Source organism: Stegostoma tigrinum, chromosome 8 (genome assembly GCF_030684315.1).
Source record: "Stegostoma tigrinum isolate sSteTig4 chromosome 8, sSteTig4.hap1, whole genome shotgun sequence".
Classification (NCBI taxonomy): Eukaryota; Metazoa; Chordata; class Chondrichthyes; order Orectolobiformes; family Stegostomatidae; genus Stegostoma; species Stegostoma tigrinum.
This window is the reverse complement of record NC_081361.1, coordinates 44,208,069-44,223,584: the sequence shown is the minus strand read 5'-3', so window position 1 is coordinate 44,223,584 and position 15,516 is coordinate 44,208,069. Positions and strand designations below refer to the sequence as shown.

At 38.7% G+C, this 15,516-nt stretch overlaps 1 protein-coding gene across 5 annotated transcripts in view; it reads right to left on the bottom strand.

Moving 5' to 3' along the window:
• The window catches only part of hmcn1 (hemicentin 1), a 545,704-nt gene that overhangs the window by 356,456 nt on the left and 173,732 nt on the right, over positions 1–15,516 (bottom strand). For all 5 annotated transcript variants that reach the window (XM_059647829.1, XM_059647834.1, XM_059647832.1 and 2 more), the window contains one exon: positions 6,469–6,744. In XM_059647829.1, the coding sequence (XP_059503812.1) occupies positions 6,469–6,744 (276 nt within the window). The remainder of the gene's footprint in view (positions 1–6,468; positions 6,745–15,516) is intronic.

Here is a 15,516-nt window from a genome sequence, read left to right as displayed (position 1 = left end):
TTCTCTCTTTGCTGGTGGTTCTCTGCTCCATGCTATCCTGGTCAGAAGCCAATCAGTTGTTCTCAAGCAGCTTCCTGCCATAGTTCAGAAGTCATCCCATAGATGTCTGCTTTTGCTTTCATTGTACATGATCTGGTCTAGTAAAGATGATTTCTAGAACTACATTCATCACTTTGCAAGGTTTCCTTGGTTTAAAACATTACCTTCCGTTTTCAAGTCCACAATTCAAAAATAAAAAAGACAATATGGTCTTTACAGTAAATTGTCATTTATCTATAAAAAAGGAACAATCTCAATTACCTAAACATAGTGTAATCTTGGTGCATACAACTAATCACTGTGTCTTGGCAATTAATCATTCTATAATGCCTTCTTCACTAGGGAATGTTTCCTAAAATTGCCTAGATTCTGGAAATATCCCAGGGGATTGGTGAACCACAAATGTAACCAGAAAGGAATGAATAACTACAGGCCAATTAGCCTAACTTCAACCATTAGGAAAATGTTAGAATCCATCATTAAAGAAAAACTAGCAGGAGATTTAGAAAATCATTACGGACGCAAAGCCAAACAGTTTTGTGAAAGGGCAACAGTGTTTATCAAATTAATTAGAGTTCTTTGACAAGATGGAGAAAAGAATATCAGCACATGTGGAATATTTGAATTCCCAAAAGGATGTGATAAGGTGTCAAATAAAAAGTTACATTGGAAATAACTCACAGGGATTGCCTGGGGCGGGGGTTGGTTTGGATCTATAGCAACTTAGATAGAAAGGAAACAGAACTGAAATAAAATATATCATTGATAATGGGAACTGCAGATGCTGGAGAATCCAAGATAATAAAATGTGAGGCTGCTTTCCGGAGAGACCACTCTCTCCGTGACTCCCTTGTTCGCTCCACACTGCCCTCCAACCCCACCACACCCGGCACCTTCCCCTGCAACCGCAGGAAATGCTACACTTGCCCCCACACCTCCTCCCTCACCCCTATCCCAGGCCCCAAGATGACTTTCCATATTAAGCAGACGTTCACCTGCACATCTGCCAATGTGGTATACTGCATCCACTGTACCCGGTGTGGCTTCCTCTACATTGGGGAAACCAAGCGGAGGGTTGGGGATCGCTTTGCAGAACACCTCCGCTCGGTTCGCAATAAGCAACTGCACCTCCCAGTCGCAAACCATTTCAACTCCCCCTCCCATTCTTTAGATGGCATGTCCATCATGGGCCTCCTACAGTGCCACAATGATGCCACCCGAAGGTTGCAGGAACAGCAACTCATATTCCACTTGGGAACCCTGCAGCCCAATGGTATCAATGTGGACTTCACCAGCTTCAAAATCTCCCTTTCCCCCACCGCATCCCAAAACCAGCCCAGTTTGTCCCCTCCCCCCACTGCACCACACAACCAGCCCAGCTCTTCCCCTCCACCCACTGCATCCCAAAACCAGTCCAACCTGTCTCTGTCTCCCTAACCTGTTCTTCCTCTCACCCATCCCTTCCTCCCATCCCAAGCCGCACCTCCATCTCCTACCTACTAACCTCATCCCACTTCCTTGACCTGTCCATCCTCCCTGGACTGACCTATCCCCTCCCTACCTCCCCACCTATACTCTCCTCTCCACCTATCTTCTTTTCTCTCCATCTTCGGTCCGCCTCCCCCACTCCCTATTTATTCCAGAACCCTCACCCCATCCCCTCTCTGATGAAGGGTCTAGGCCCGAAACGTCAGCTTTTGTGCTCCTGGGCCTGCTGTGTTCATCCAGCCTCACATTTTATTATCTTAAAATATATCATTGTCAGGTTGGGACATTGTAACTATTGATTGTCACGAGTGCGGCATTCCGGTCTTGAATGAGTGAACTGATACCATTTTCATCATCAGCAAATCTGACTACAATGTAAGTAGGAAAAAAAATTATGATGGTACAAAGAGGCTACAAAAGTGATACGGGTAGTTTAAAATAAGTGGGGAAAATATTAGCAGAGAAAATGTGGAAAAATAAGGGGCGTTTCACTTTGACAGATACAATGGAAAAGCAGTTTATTATTTAAATGGAGACAGACTGCAGAATGATGCAGTAGAAAAATCTGTGTGCCCTTCTACACGACTCACGAAAAGTCTGCAGGTACAATAAATTATTAGCACGGTAAGTGGAATGTTGGCCTTTATTGCAATGGGATCAAGTATAAAGATAGGGAAGTCTGCCTCGTACTTTAGACAGCTTTGATCTCCTTACTTAAGAACATAGAGACTTGCATTATTCATGTGATATAGTGGTTGTTTCTCTTAAAAAAGTTGAGCAAAGTGGGTCTGCAAACTCTGGACTTTAGAATAATGAATTGTGATCTTTGTGAAATGTACCAAGATAATGAGCAAGCATGGCAGGTCAGATTATGAGACGAAGTATTCCCCTCTTGTATTATCTAAAATTGGGGGACATATTTCAAAAAAAGGGGTCCCCCTATTAATACAGAGATGAGAAAGAATTTCTTTTCTCAATCGTTAGTCATCAGAATTCTCTGCCCCAAACGTAGATGGAGATTGGGCAAATGAATATCTTCAAGGATCACGAAGACAGAGTTTTGATTTACAAGGGAGTCAAGAGGTGAAGAGATCAGACAGTAAAACTAGGTTAATGCCAGAATCAGATCAGCGATGCCCAAACTGAATCATGGAGAAGCTCAATGGGCCAAGTGGTCTAATCTTACTCCTTTATTCAAGTCCAAGTAGGCCATTCAGCACTGAGATGAGGAGAAATTCTTCACCCAGACAGTGGTGAGCCTGTGGAATTCTCTGCCACTAACTGTGATTGAGGCGTAAACATTGAATGTTTTCAAGAGGAATTAGATACAGTTCCTAGGGCTAAAGGGATAAAATGATGTGGGGAGAAAGTGGGAACAAGGTGCTGAGTTGGATGGTCAGCCATGATCATACTGAAAGGCAAAGAAGGCCATGTAAATGACTGTGATTCTAACAGTCTCAGGGAAAACTAAAATAAAGATGATAACACTAAAGTTCTGGAGAGCTTTAAAAGTGGATGAAAAGCTAACATAATTGGACTGCACAATTTTAAGTTCAGTGACAGTGAATAATGAAGTTGTACAAATTATTTAAGACCAATAGAACGACTTTCTTCAATTCAGAACTCCTCATGCAACAAAATATCATAGAACACATAAAATGGAAAATGTAAGCATCCACGAAAAAGGCACAATATGGGTAAATTGAAGGGAGGGTCAAAAAGGAGGACTTTTATGAAGTTGCTTGGAAGTAGGAAGGAATTTGCAAGTCAAGTTCATTAATGAAAAATTGAGAAGTCCAGTGATAAAATAAATAGTCTATTAGTCTAGCTATTAGAACAAGAAACACACAATAACCCATGTCTGAAGCATGAATTTTGGTCTAAAGTCTGATGGCTAAACAAAGTTTGATAGGCTGGTCTATGTGTAGAACACGTGTTCATGAGAAAGGGAAGTAGTTTAAGGCTGTTAAGGAAAAAGTTACATCAGTGTAAAGAATTTAATTTAGAAGTTCCACACCAGAGTGTTTTAATAAAACCCTAAAGGGGTAACTAGAATTAAGAAAACCCAAGCTTGGTTTTGGTTCCCTTATGTCAAGGAAAAGTACAGTGGCATTAGAGGGACTCCAGAAAAACATTAATTGGGTTAATCCTGCATTTGGAGATATCTCCTCATGAGGAGAAGTTGAGTAAGTTTGGCTCATCTTCATTGAAGTTTAGAAGAATGTGAGGAGACTTTATTGAAATATAAGTTACTCTTAGAGGGGCTTGACTGAGGAGATGCAGAGAGGTTGTTCCTCCTTGTAGGAGAGTCTAGGATCAGAGGCACAATCTCAGTTAAGTAGTTACCCATTTGAGACAGTGATGAAGAAGAAACTTTCTCTCAGAGGGCAATGAATCTGTAGAATTACTTCAGAGGGCTGTCAACTCTGGTTGTAAAGCATGCAATAGGCAGATTTCTAATCATTATGAGAATCAAGGGTTATAGGGATAAAGCAGGGAAGTGGAGTTGAAGATTATCTGATCAGCAATGATCTCATTGAACAGTGGAGTGGATGTAACGGGCTGAATGCCTAATTCTGCTCCTAGGTCTTATGATTTATAGGCTAATGAAAGTCCAAGAAGAACCTGTCAGAGTCTAAGATGGGGAATTGAATCATAAATTAAATTAAGCCCAATGGATGTGAATAAAAAGGAAATTATCTCTGGTGTTAGTAATGTGAAGGAGTGTTTATTAGGATTACATTTAAGCATACGTTTCAAAACATTTAAATTTGTGTTACATGTAAATAGATGGTTTCTTCTATTTTATCTTCATTTCCTTTGTGTAATTAACTTCTACTTTATTGTTCGAACCAAGACTACATGTAATCAGTCAAGGCAGATTTCTGCCTGTGATCTGACTTATCTGGTAATAATATCAGCTGAGATCATTACACTGGTTGGAACGAATATTCTACCTTTGCATGCAGGCCTAATGGACAGCATGGTCCACTTTTGTCCCTATTTCTTAGAGGAGCAAAGAGAACAAGTCCTAATATTAAGGATTGAATAAAAATTATCTTTTCTTTGCTTCATTTGGAACTTTTCACGAGAGATGAAAATTGCAAAGTCCAACACTGCCTTTCCACATTACTGTTCCTTTTCTGTCTCTATGTTTCTCTTGAGTGGGGATGTGAGTGGAGCAGAGGTGAGGAAATACATCATATCATGTCACAAAGATATCTGCAGACTCATCACTTCATTCCTCACTTGCAGATGGATGTGTTTACTAAAACTTAAACTCAAAGAGAGAAAAATTGGGAAATTAAAAACTGATAAATGCTTAGGAGATTGAATCTGCATTTAAATAGTTGGCAGAAGGACAAGCCAGCTGGACTACAGAATTTTAGAAATTAACGTACAGCCCTGTGTTTCTAATTGGTGAAATGGAAAGGATTAAAAAGTAATTTTCTTTAAAATATACGTACTGATGTCAAAACTGATGCTATCTTAAAAATAAACATAAAGTTATCATGCATTTTCTCTTCATACATGTATCATCTTATTTTTTCAGAATAAAAGCTCTTTCTTTCCTTTGTAACCTTGTGAAAATATTAAACTATATCTATTTAACTCTTACTCTAAAATGACCTCCCAAATGTAAGTACTTTTCTGTTTCCTGTTTAATGATCTCACATCAAAGAAGATTTAATGACTGTGATTGAACCTGTAGTAGGTAGCAATTAACTGTCTTTAGGCCATCCTGACAGCTGTTTGCAAAAACAGGGTAATCTGGTATCCAAGACAACAAAGGTTTACTGTATAAAGAGGTCTCAATCTCACATGTAACAAAAGAAGTGTTTTCACATTTTTATGATGTCAATCCAAACTAAAAGCAGCAAGGTGGTCTTCAGTTGTTCACACTGAAACCACCTGTGTGTCCTGTAAAAACATTTATTTTAGTTGACCAAAAGAATGGGTAAAGAAACATGATCAGGAGTTACTTCAGCTCATTTTCCTCTATCTTGTACGACACTGCACTTCCTAGTGAATTGATAATCCCTCACTCATCTCATTGGTTTCATCAACATTAGAATGGTGTACATTTGTTTTCAAAATAGCTCGTCTTATTTATCTGAACACATCAGAAAATCTGACAGAGGTTTTGTTCTAAAGGGTAACACATATTTACTTTTGACAACAAAATCAAAAAGTGCCCAATCTTGCACAATCATTTAATGACCAAGCAAAAGGTTAAGAAAAAAAATCAATGGTACAGAACAGGGCAAAGAAGCAGTTTATTAATCTAGAAATATCGCTGTTCAACACTCATGATGCACTCACTCATTACTAATCATTACTGTTGTTGAGCTATCCTGGCTCATTTGCTGGCTTTTCAGCTCTCCTGCTAGTGGACAACTAAAGGTGGGGCTTATAAAATCCAGCTTGCTCCTTCAACACTGCCTGCAATCAGACATGGCATATGGTTGGAAAAGCTTACCTGACATGTTAAGATTGAAAAGCATTTTGGTTTAATTAAATGAACCACTTTGCTGAAAGCAAATTGTGCTAAGGCATAATGAGTCAAAATTGGAGGTAAATATCCTTTTCCCCCATTCTATTCAGAGTGAACTAAGTGGATAGTTCCAATTGGTACAGTCACAATGGGTCCAACATCCAATTTTGATTTGAATTTTTGATTTAACAGTGTATTGCAATGTTACAGGATAAGCAGTTTGCACAGCTTTACACACCTGATTACATCTTTACACATTGTTCATTATTTAGCAACTCAGCCAAAGTTTGGTGAATTGAAACATGTGCTTTAAATTGTAAATTTTACTCTACACTAAAACACCGGAAATGAATTTTAATGGCTGATTATTTTTCAAAGAGTCAATAGTCCCATAATTCAAACTTAAGGCAGAAGATCTATAATTTGCAATCAACTGTACAGCTTACCTTGCACTATTAGGAAAACTGAAGCAAATGTAGCACCTCCTTCATTTGCAGCAATGCAGTTGTATTGCCCAGCATCACTTGGTCGTACATTCTTGATCTCCAGAGATAGGTTTCTCATTACTTGGGCCCTGTGTTTTTCTGCCAATCTTCGATCAGCACCATTTTTCTGCCAAGTGAGATTGTAGCGGACTGTACTCAGTGTCAAGCAGGTCAATATGGCTCTCTCACCAGGAATAACTGTGACATTGTTGGGTACTTGAATTGTTGGTGGAGGTTCTGTATAGTTAAAGAGAGGAAAATGGTAAAGTATGATATGTGAAAGAGTGACTGATGTTCTCAGCTTTGCTTCAAATCCAAATGTTTGGGAAGGCTTCTGTTTGAAGTAACAGTGTAAATGTTTTCTCATAATTAAACTGCTTCAAAAGAATTTAAAGAATATGTAACCCTCATTAAATCAAAATGTAAGATCATCTGATGTATTCCAAGATGGAAAGATTCAGTCTAAATTAAAACATATGATAATGTTCTGTTTAAAACTACTTTGCAACACTAAGGTACTGGATTTTAAATTCAATATCTGCAGGGGTGAAAATGGGTACATAAATCCACTGTTGCCTGCATAGAATTTCTCTGCTTTCATTTTTTTTATCCACCCAGTAGCATTTGGGTTATTTCCATGACAGGCCACCAAATACACTAATTACCTTTAATTGCCTATCTTAGTGTTTAAAACCAAGCAATAAGAGTTAGTGAGCACATCTTCATGGAAGGATCATAGCCAAACCTAACCTTACTCTCACCTGCCCTTCACGTGCATGAGTCTTCTAACAGAAGGTACTAAAGAGTAAATTTAACTTGATTTGACAGAAACTGTGTAGGTGGATGGTCATGTATTGAAAATTGCATGGTGTATTATGTCCAGTTAGTATATGTAATTCCAGATAGAGTCTAGAAAATAGATTGAAGGAATTCACGTTTCATGTCACACACATGCTATTGGTATATGAAGATACTGATCTCGAGAATCTCAGATTGTGGATGACTGCACATGCACTGTCTTGAACTTGCTTGCTCCATGTCACTACAGAAGACTCTTCAATCCTAACATACTGCAACACTCGCCTCTGAGACATCTCACTTCACATATTCATTCTAGACTGGGGTCTTTCTGTCAGAGTCACGTCATCAGTTAATTTAATCATGATTTATGCCAATCTCATTATACCACATTTCACCACCCCATCCCCACAGATTTTTTTCTACTTGGCCTACATTATTCTCATAGTTTGCTGCTATTTAATTTGTCTTTGTAATCACCAGCATTCTTATTACCATTATTGCTGTTTTCAACATGATCACCATCTCCCCTTACTGTCTCAAGGTCTGAATAATTTCAGGGAAATTGAACTAAATGCCCCCATCCAATTTTCTTCAGTTCAGCACTAAGGTGATGGTGCTATACCACTGTGTACACGATGTGATGGCATAAAGGCAAGACTGTCCACTTCTTATGATAATCATACTCTATCTCACATCTTAGTTTCAGCAAAATCAATATTGTCTTGTTCCTACCGAGCATCCCTTTCGACATTCTGACAATATAAAGTCTCATTTGATCAGTTTTTCTAATGAGCATAGTCTTTGACTTCCTGTTTCTTCACCAGACTTACAATCACTGGTTTAAAGGTCAGCAATTTTTGGCTGTGTATGGAAATGTAGCACCTCTGCATTTTGCTGAGGCTTTTCTCTTGCTGTTTTACCTTCTTGTTGTTTTCAGAGGCTACGTTTGGCTCGATTTGGCTTTGGCTTTGTTTTCTAAAACTGGTACACCAGTTTTTTAACCTCCTTCCTATTAATAATTCCAGTAGCAAATATCTATATTTCTGGTGGTGCTCTGTAAATGGAGTAGAGTTAATTCCCAGTCTGGATTGCTAAGTATCAGTGAATTCACCAGGATTGACTGTTCTCTCTACTTTTCCATTTGACTGAGGATAGAGTGGGAACTTGTCATCTGATTGATGCTGGCCTCCCTGGTGAAATCCTGAAATCCCTTTTCACAAAGGGAGGTCCACTGTTTGATACAATTTTTTTCAGGAAACCACATATCATAAAGGTCCCTTTCAATACATAATGAGTCAGTCCCGTATGAATAAAGTGTTGCAACTTTAAACCATCTTGAAGCACAGTCAACTGGGACTAAATAACTCATCCCTCTCAAAGCAAAAAGCCTTTCCCATGATCTTTCCAGAAATCTTGATGAAATAATATGCTCAACCCTTGGCTGTGTATGGCACTCATCTAGCATTACAAAATGTGATCCGGAATACCCTTTGCAATGCCTGGCCACCAAACCAATGATGCTTTCCATTCTGCACTTCATTATACCTATATCTTCCTTCTGGGGCTTCTGTAGGATTTACTTGTATTGACTTTAACATAACCATTCTATTGATTTACATCAATATATCTTCATCTATTATCAAGTATTGTTTTTGCTCATGGTACCTGGTCAGCACCTGATCTTTTGCACCTGCTATTTTGACCACCCTTATAGACAGGTTTGTCTGGCATTTGTGCACTCTTCGTTAGATATTTGAGCTGTATAAATTTGTCTGTGTTTGCTCTCAATTAGTGGTAAAACATTAATTATTGTGTAGAGTAAGACTCTACTTCAACAAGAATAAAGTACACTTTTCCTGCTTGATCCACTGCTGACTTTGAGACTGTATCTGTCATTACTTATACCTTACCTAGAACACAGGCTGTTGCACAGTCACATTGCGTCAGTCCAAGCTTGAATCTATGTATGCATAAAGGCATTTTTGAGACTTCTTTCAGTTCCAATAACATTAGCAAAAGCTATGATCTTTCTTAACAGGTTAATATGTGAATCTTCCACACTGCCATGTAACAATTTCCTTCTTAATGGCTACATCTACAGTTCGGTCTCAGTCAGTTTGCATTTGAATAAGGACTGATTCTATTGCATGATGCTTCAATGGCTACGATAGTGCATCATTCTGGACTCTAATGTTGCCTTTGTCCTTCTGTACTGTAGTGGCCATAGATTTGGTAGGTGCAGTCTAAAGGAACCTTGGTGAATATTTGAAGTTTATTTTGCAGATGGCACACACTGCTGATACAATGTTGATGATGGAGGGAGTGGATCTTGAGCTTACCAAGTGGACTACTTTGTCCTGATGGTGTCAAGCTTTTTGACTGTTGTTGGAGCTGTATCCAAAAAGGTATTACACATCAGACTCTTGACCTAGGCCTTGTGGTTAATGAACATGCTTTAGGGTGTCATGACAGGAGTAACTCACTCAAGGATTCCTAACCTCTGATTTGCCAATATCTACCAGAAACCCCTGTTGGTGTCAGTTTTGTGAAAAACTGGCTTGTTGCCAGTTTCACCAAATTATTGTTGCCAAAGTAGGATGGATTTTCCTCTTTATTGCTTTGTTTAAGTGAGTGAGATCTGCAAATAATTCTCAACGTCTATTTGTCTAAGGACCAGTTAATAACCCATAGTACTTCTGTGTTGATTGTCACTCACGATATGCTCTTGCTTTTAATCATGCAGTCTAACTGAGATTTTACTTTTCCTGGGAGTGCACAACCAAAGGGATTTAGAATTTTCTTGATGAATAGTATTATACTCCTCCTTTGATTTTTCCTAAATCTTCAATTAGCTTTGGAGATTCTTTCTGAAATGTTCTTGTCTTCATTCTGAATTACTGAACCAATAACTTTAAAATACCTTGACAAACACATTCAGTCTGCTCAATGATGAGGAATCCTGATTCCTGGGTATATATCATGTTTCATGGACATTTCATCCTCTGACTAAGCCTTGTGGTAATTTGCTAATGTATCTGAATATCTGACTCTCATAGACTTTAATCATGGCAAGGTGTCAGCCAATATTGAAACAACTGTGTTTGTGTCATATTTACAATTCTGTTTCAAATCCTTTTAGCTTCAAGTTCAAGAATCTGTTTTGGTTTTGTTTCAATTCCCTGAGAAAAGTTGTCTTCACCTACTGTTTGCTCTCATTAACTTCACAAACCTTCTCCAAGTTACATTATTTACAAATCTCTGGTAATTTTTCTTTTCTAGTACCTTTTCTTTGTTTTTGAGGTGATGAAGATTCTGTTAGCCTTCAATATTTTATGAACTTTTCCAACTGGTCACGCTTATATCATTGAACTCCCCCTACCGAACATTGGCTGCACTCACAATTCTGCATGTTCTTGACTTCATTCTGAATTACTGAGCCAATATCTTTAAACGACCTTGACAAATACATTCAGTCTGCTCAATGATGAGGAATCCTGACTCCTGGGTATATATCATGTTTCATGGACATTTCTTCCTTCTGTATGGAGCTTGTGCAACTTAATATTGTCAGTAATAAAACAGAAATTGCTAGAGAAACTCAGCAGGTCTGGCAGCATCTGTGGGAAGAAAGCAATATCCTTTATCTTCCTACACATAGGTATGCAGACACTGCCTTAAGCTTCCTGCCTGAATAGAATTAGAGATAAACTGTGCAAATCTTTATCTTCCTGCATGGGGGAATGTGGAAGCTGTCTCAAATCAAGTTAAGTGAGGAGCATTTGTAAAGGTGTGAGACTTCTGAAGTATGTAACTTCTGTTTCTGACAAAGGGGCCAGGGCACTGACTTTTGTTCAAGCCAGACACTTCGGCGGCTTGAAATTACATTTTGCCACTTCGACAACTTGAAATCGCCTCCTGTCGTTAGCAGTCACTTCGCGAACAATCGATACCACATCCTGCTCTCTTTATGTTTTTGATGTAGTAATTGTTTTGTATCATGTCATTGTCTGTTATAGTGATTGTTTTATGTATTATGCCATTGTGAGATGTAAAATTGCTTTATGTATTATGCACTTGATAAGGTATAAAAAGCGGGGACTGTCCGCTGCTCGGAGAGAATTGCTGAAGAGACTCTGCACTCTGTGCCGGGTTGAGTACAGTGATCCTCCACAGCTTGTACTTGCTTCGTAATAAAGGATTTGTGTTTTTCTAAACAGGTCAGTGTCTTGCTATTGCAGCAAGTCCATCAGGGTCTCCGAAAACGAACCTACAAAGTGACTCTTTGTAAGAATTCTAGTATGATCAGTTATATTGATTCCCACTCTTTTGACATTTTTAATGAGTTACGATGCTTTTTGGAGAATGACAATGCTATCGTGGGTCCTATCTACGTGACTGTATCAGAAGAATACCTGATGTTTCTTCACAATACTGACCAACAATGGGCTGCGATTTCTGCCTGTGAATTGAATTATATTGTGTGTTCCAACAGTATATTATCCTTAGAAAGTCTGGTAGCATCTCACACTTCATACAATCTATAATTAATTCATCCTTCGAAGTTGTGTAGCCGTAATATTTCTCTAGATAATACAAAGCCATTAAAATGCTTCTATTCCCGAAATAGAACATTAGAACATTACAGCACAATACAGGCCCTTCGGCCCTCGATGTTGTGCCAACCTGTCATACCGATCTCAAGCCCATCTAACCTACACTATTCCATGTACGTCCATATGCTTATCCAATGACGACTTAAATGTACCTAAAGTTGGCGAAACTACTACCGTTGCAGGCAAAGTGTTCTATTCCCTTACTACTCTCTGAGTAAAGAAACCACCTCTGACATCTGTCCTATATCTTTCACCCCTCAATTTAAAGCTATGTCCCCTCGTGCTCGCCGTCACCATCCTAGGAAAAAGGCTCTCCCTATCCACCCTATCTGTAGGATTTCTAATACCTCTTCCGTGTGAACCTCAAATCACTGATTTATTCTCATCTCTTCAATCAATTTCTTGAGGGATAAAGTCTGTTTTGAATAATTTAATCAATGTCACACTCTGTAGCACTTTCTAATATGCTTTGACCTACTAGAACATCAGTTATTGGACCTACAGTACATAAAAATGTATGATTTTAATGGCCTTTGTGTTCCTGAAATCGTTTCATAGTGCTATAACTCTGCCCTACTCCTTTGTGTTCCTGAAATCATTTCATAGTGCTATAACTCTGCTTCCAGAGTTCCAGCAACTGGCCCCACTATGAGCCTTCCATGTTATCAAAAGGCTGAGGTAATTTTTGGGCTGCCATCCTTGGAGACAATTACACCTCACTATACAAATTCAGTCTACGTAATCTCCAGATGACGTGTCCAAAAACAGATGTCTCTTTCCACAATAGGTGCAATTTCAGGGTGTTGTGAATATAACAGAACAGCAATTGGAATCTATTCTTGTTTCAAAGACAACTCAATGCTTGCAAAGCTCTAAGACACTGCAGTACAGGCCCATCCATGGAAACCCTTGCACCTGCTTTACCAGCATGGCAAATCCTCTCAAACCAAAACCTGTGCTTTCGTTAAGCTGAGGGTTGTCAAAAGTGAGGTCATCACAAATAATGATTTCTGATGATGCACACAGCAGCCTTTGGTATTTTTTATAGAAACTTTGACCAATATCTCAGCTCTGAATGTTATATCCACCTTGTAACTTTGTCATGCTCTCATTCATTAATTATTTCTCCCTGGAGGTTGCTTTGGCAGCCACCTACACTCCAGGGGTTTGGACCCCTCCAGACGAAGGTGTCTGCAAGCAGCAAGCCTGGCCCACAGTCATATTTCTGAGAAAACAATGGACTCGAACCAGAAAAGAGAAACCCGAGCTTCAAGCCATGTCCAGAGATGTATCGGTGAGTTGGGGTGGAAGTAGCAGCTGTTCTTTTCCTTATTTATGACATTAATTGTCTTTTTATGCTACAAACTTTCCTTCGGTAATGTCTGATAATAATGTATTACCAGTAAAGGACAAAATCTTTGTTGATTCTGAAATAAGTGGCGCAATCAATATTGCCAGTTACATCCTCTGCCACACACTCACCCATGCAGACTTTACATAACACCCTGGGGATACATGAAAAATGTGTCAGGGCAGGAATGACAATACAGAAGACATAAAACATTTTCTGCTGCAGACTCGCACCATAACCAGTGCTACTGATGTGGTGACCAGTGCTACTTGCGCCAGAAGCAAATACACTGGTCTTATACTGGTCTAGTATAATTGGGATATGACTCTGGGACATGATCATATATAGCTCTCTCATTGTTGTGTCTATAACCTCTCTCTGCACATGATCATTCTAGATGGATGTTTTCTCTCTTACTGTTGTCAGAGTCATGTCATCAGTCACATCATTGTTTACATGAATTTCACTATAACACACTGAATATTAATGTTTATTTCCAATGACACCCCAGTGACAACGATGATGACGAGAAACAGAAAACATAACTTTCAGATATGAAACTTTCCGAAGTGGTTTGTCTACTTCCTGCATGCAACAAACATTCTAAGTCAGAGATTGTGGAACACTTTAAGGCTCCACAGGAGGCATTTCAGCTCAGCAGCAGCAACAGAAAAACCTACACAATGAAATCACAGACAAACTAACCATCCAATCAAACAAGAAAAATCTTGGCTCATTGCAGAAGTCTTCTTTTTGAATGAGACATGATGCAATATCCCTGATCATGCATTATCATTGCACTGCCAATCATAATGATGGTGTCTATACCCAAACATTTGATGTACATTTACAGCCATCAGTTTGCATGTTAGCAAAAGTGATGGTGACATTTTGAAGACGTGATGGCATGTTTCGCAATCACAGATGACAAAAGAATTAAAGGTACTGCCTCTCACTATGGAGGTGGTAAACTAGAAGATATATGAGAGACACTTACACCTGCACAGAAAGACCACAACTTTTCTAAATATATTTCACAGTATGAAAAATACAATATATGAACCACGATAACAAAGCTCTGATGAAGGGTCTAGGCACGAAACGTCAGCTTTTGTGCTCCTGAGACGCTGCTTGGCCTGCTGTGTTCATCCAGCTACACACTTTGTTATCTTGGATTCTCCAGCATCTGCAGTTCCCATTATCACCAATATATTAACTAACTGTTTTCTATGCACCAAGTAAAAAAAGACAATTGATCAATATTACATGTAATTGATATAACTAGCTATCGAATGGGACTTTAATGACATTCAACAAGTCAAGTGGAAAATCAGAAGGTTAATAAACAAAAGGTTTCTTTTTAGTAACCTATGCAAAAGAGCACTCAAGAAAGACAAAGCTATTAGCCGTTGGCAATTACACAGTGACTCAGCCCTTATCTGATGGAAAGTCTGTTGCTATAATTATCTTTACATATCCTATACTTTTGCCCTTCTGAGCTTCTGATGGAGCTAATAATCAACTTGTATGCAAGTTTGACAAAGATAAAAGGAATTAAATGAAAGTAAAGGCAGAGTGAAACATAAAATTTAGACCTATACTGCTAAAGCAAGAGATCAAGTGCCTGCAAGACATGTGGTCATGCTGGGAAGCAAACAATCCCCTCTGACACCAACACAAAAGGATCAATTATCACTAGACACAGTCCACAAATTACCACTTAAAACATGTAATTCTTCAAAAAAACCAGAAACATCATTTGTAAGCACTAAATCCAACTCCAACATTAACATTTCAGAAGAGGAACATGAGATGACCTGATGTTAAATGGTATTCTACTTGTGACAGAAAATGTCTTCTATGCATAGGAGAATATGTTACTTAATAAACTATGTTCAGTTAGGTGAGCAAATCTTTCATGTCATCGTATATGAATATTAAATTAATAGAAAGGATAGGAATATGTAAATATTGTTACTAATCAAGTTGAATGTTCAAGTTATGCTCAGGTTGATTGTTTAAATTTTTGGAAGCAATCTATTGAGACACACAATGTCTCTCTATAATGAAGCAGGAAATGAAAGTAATGCATTGAATGTAGTCCGATAAAGTGATTAAAGGAATTCACTTAAGACCATAAGACCATAAGACATAGGAGTGGAAGTACGGCCATTCGGCCCATCGTGTCCACTCCGCCATTTAAATCATGGCCGATGGGCATTTCAACACCACTTCCCTGCACTC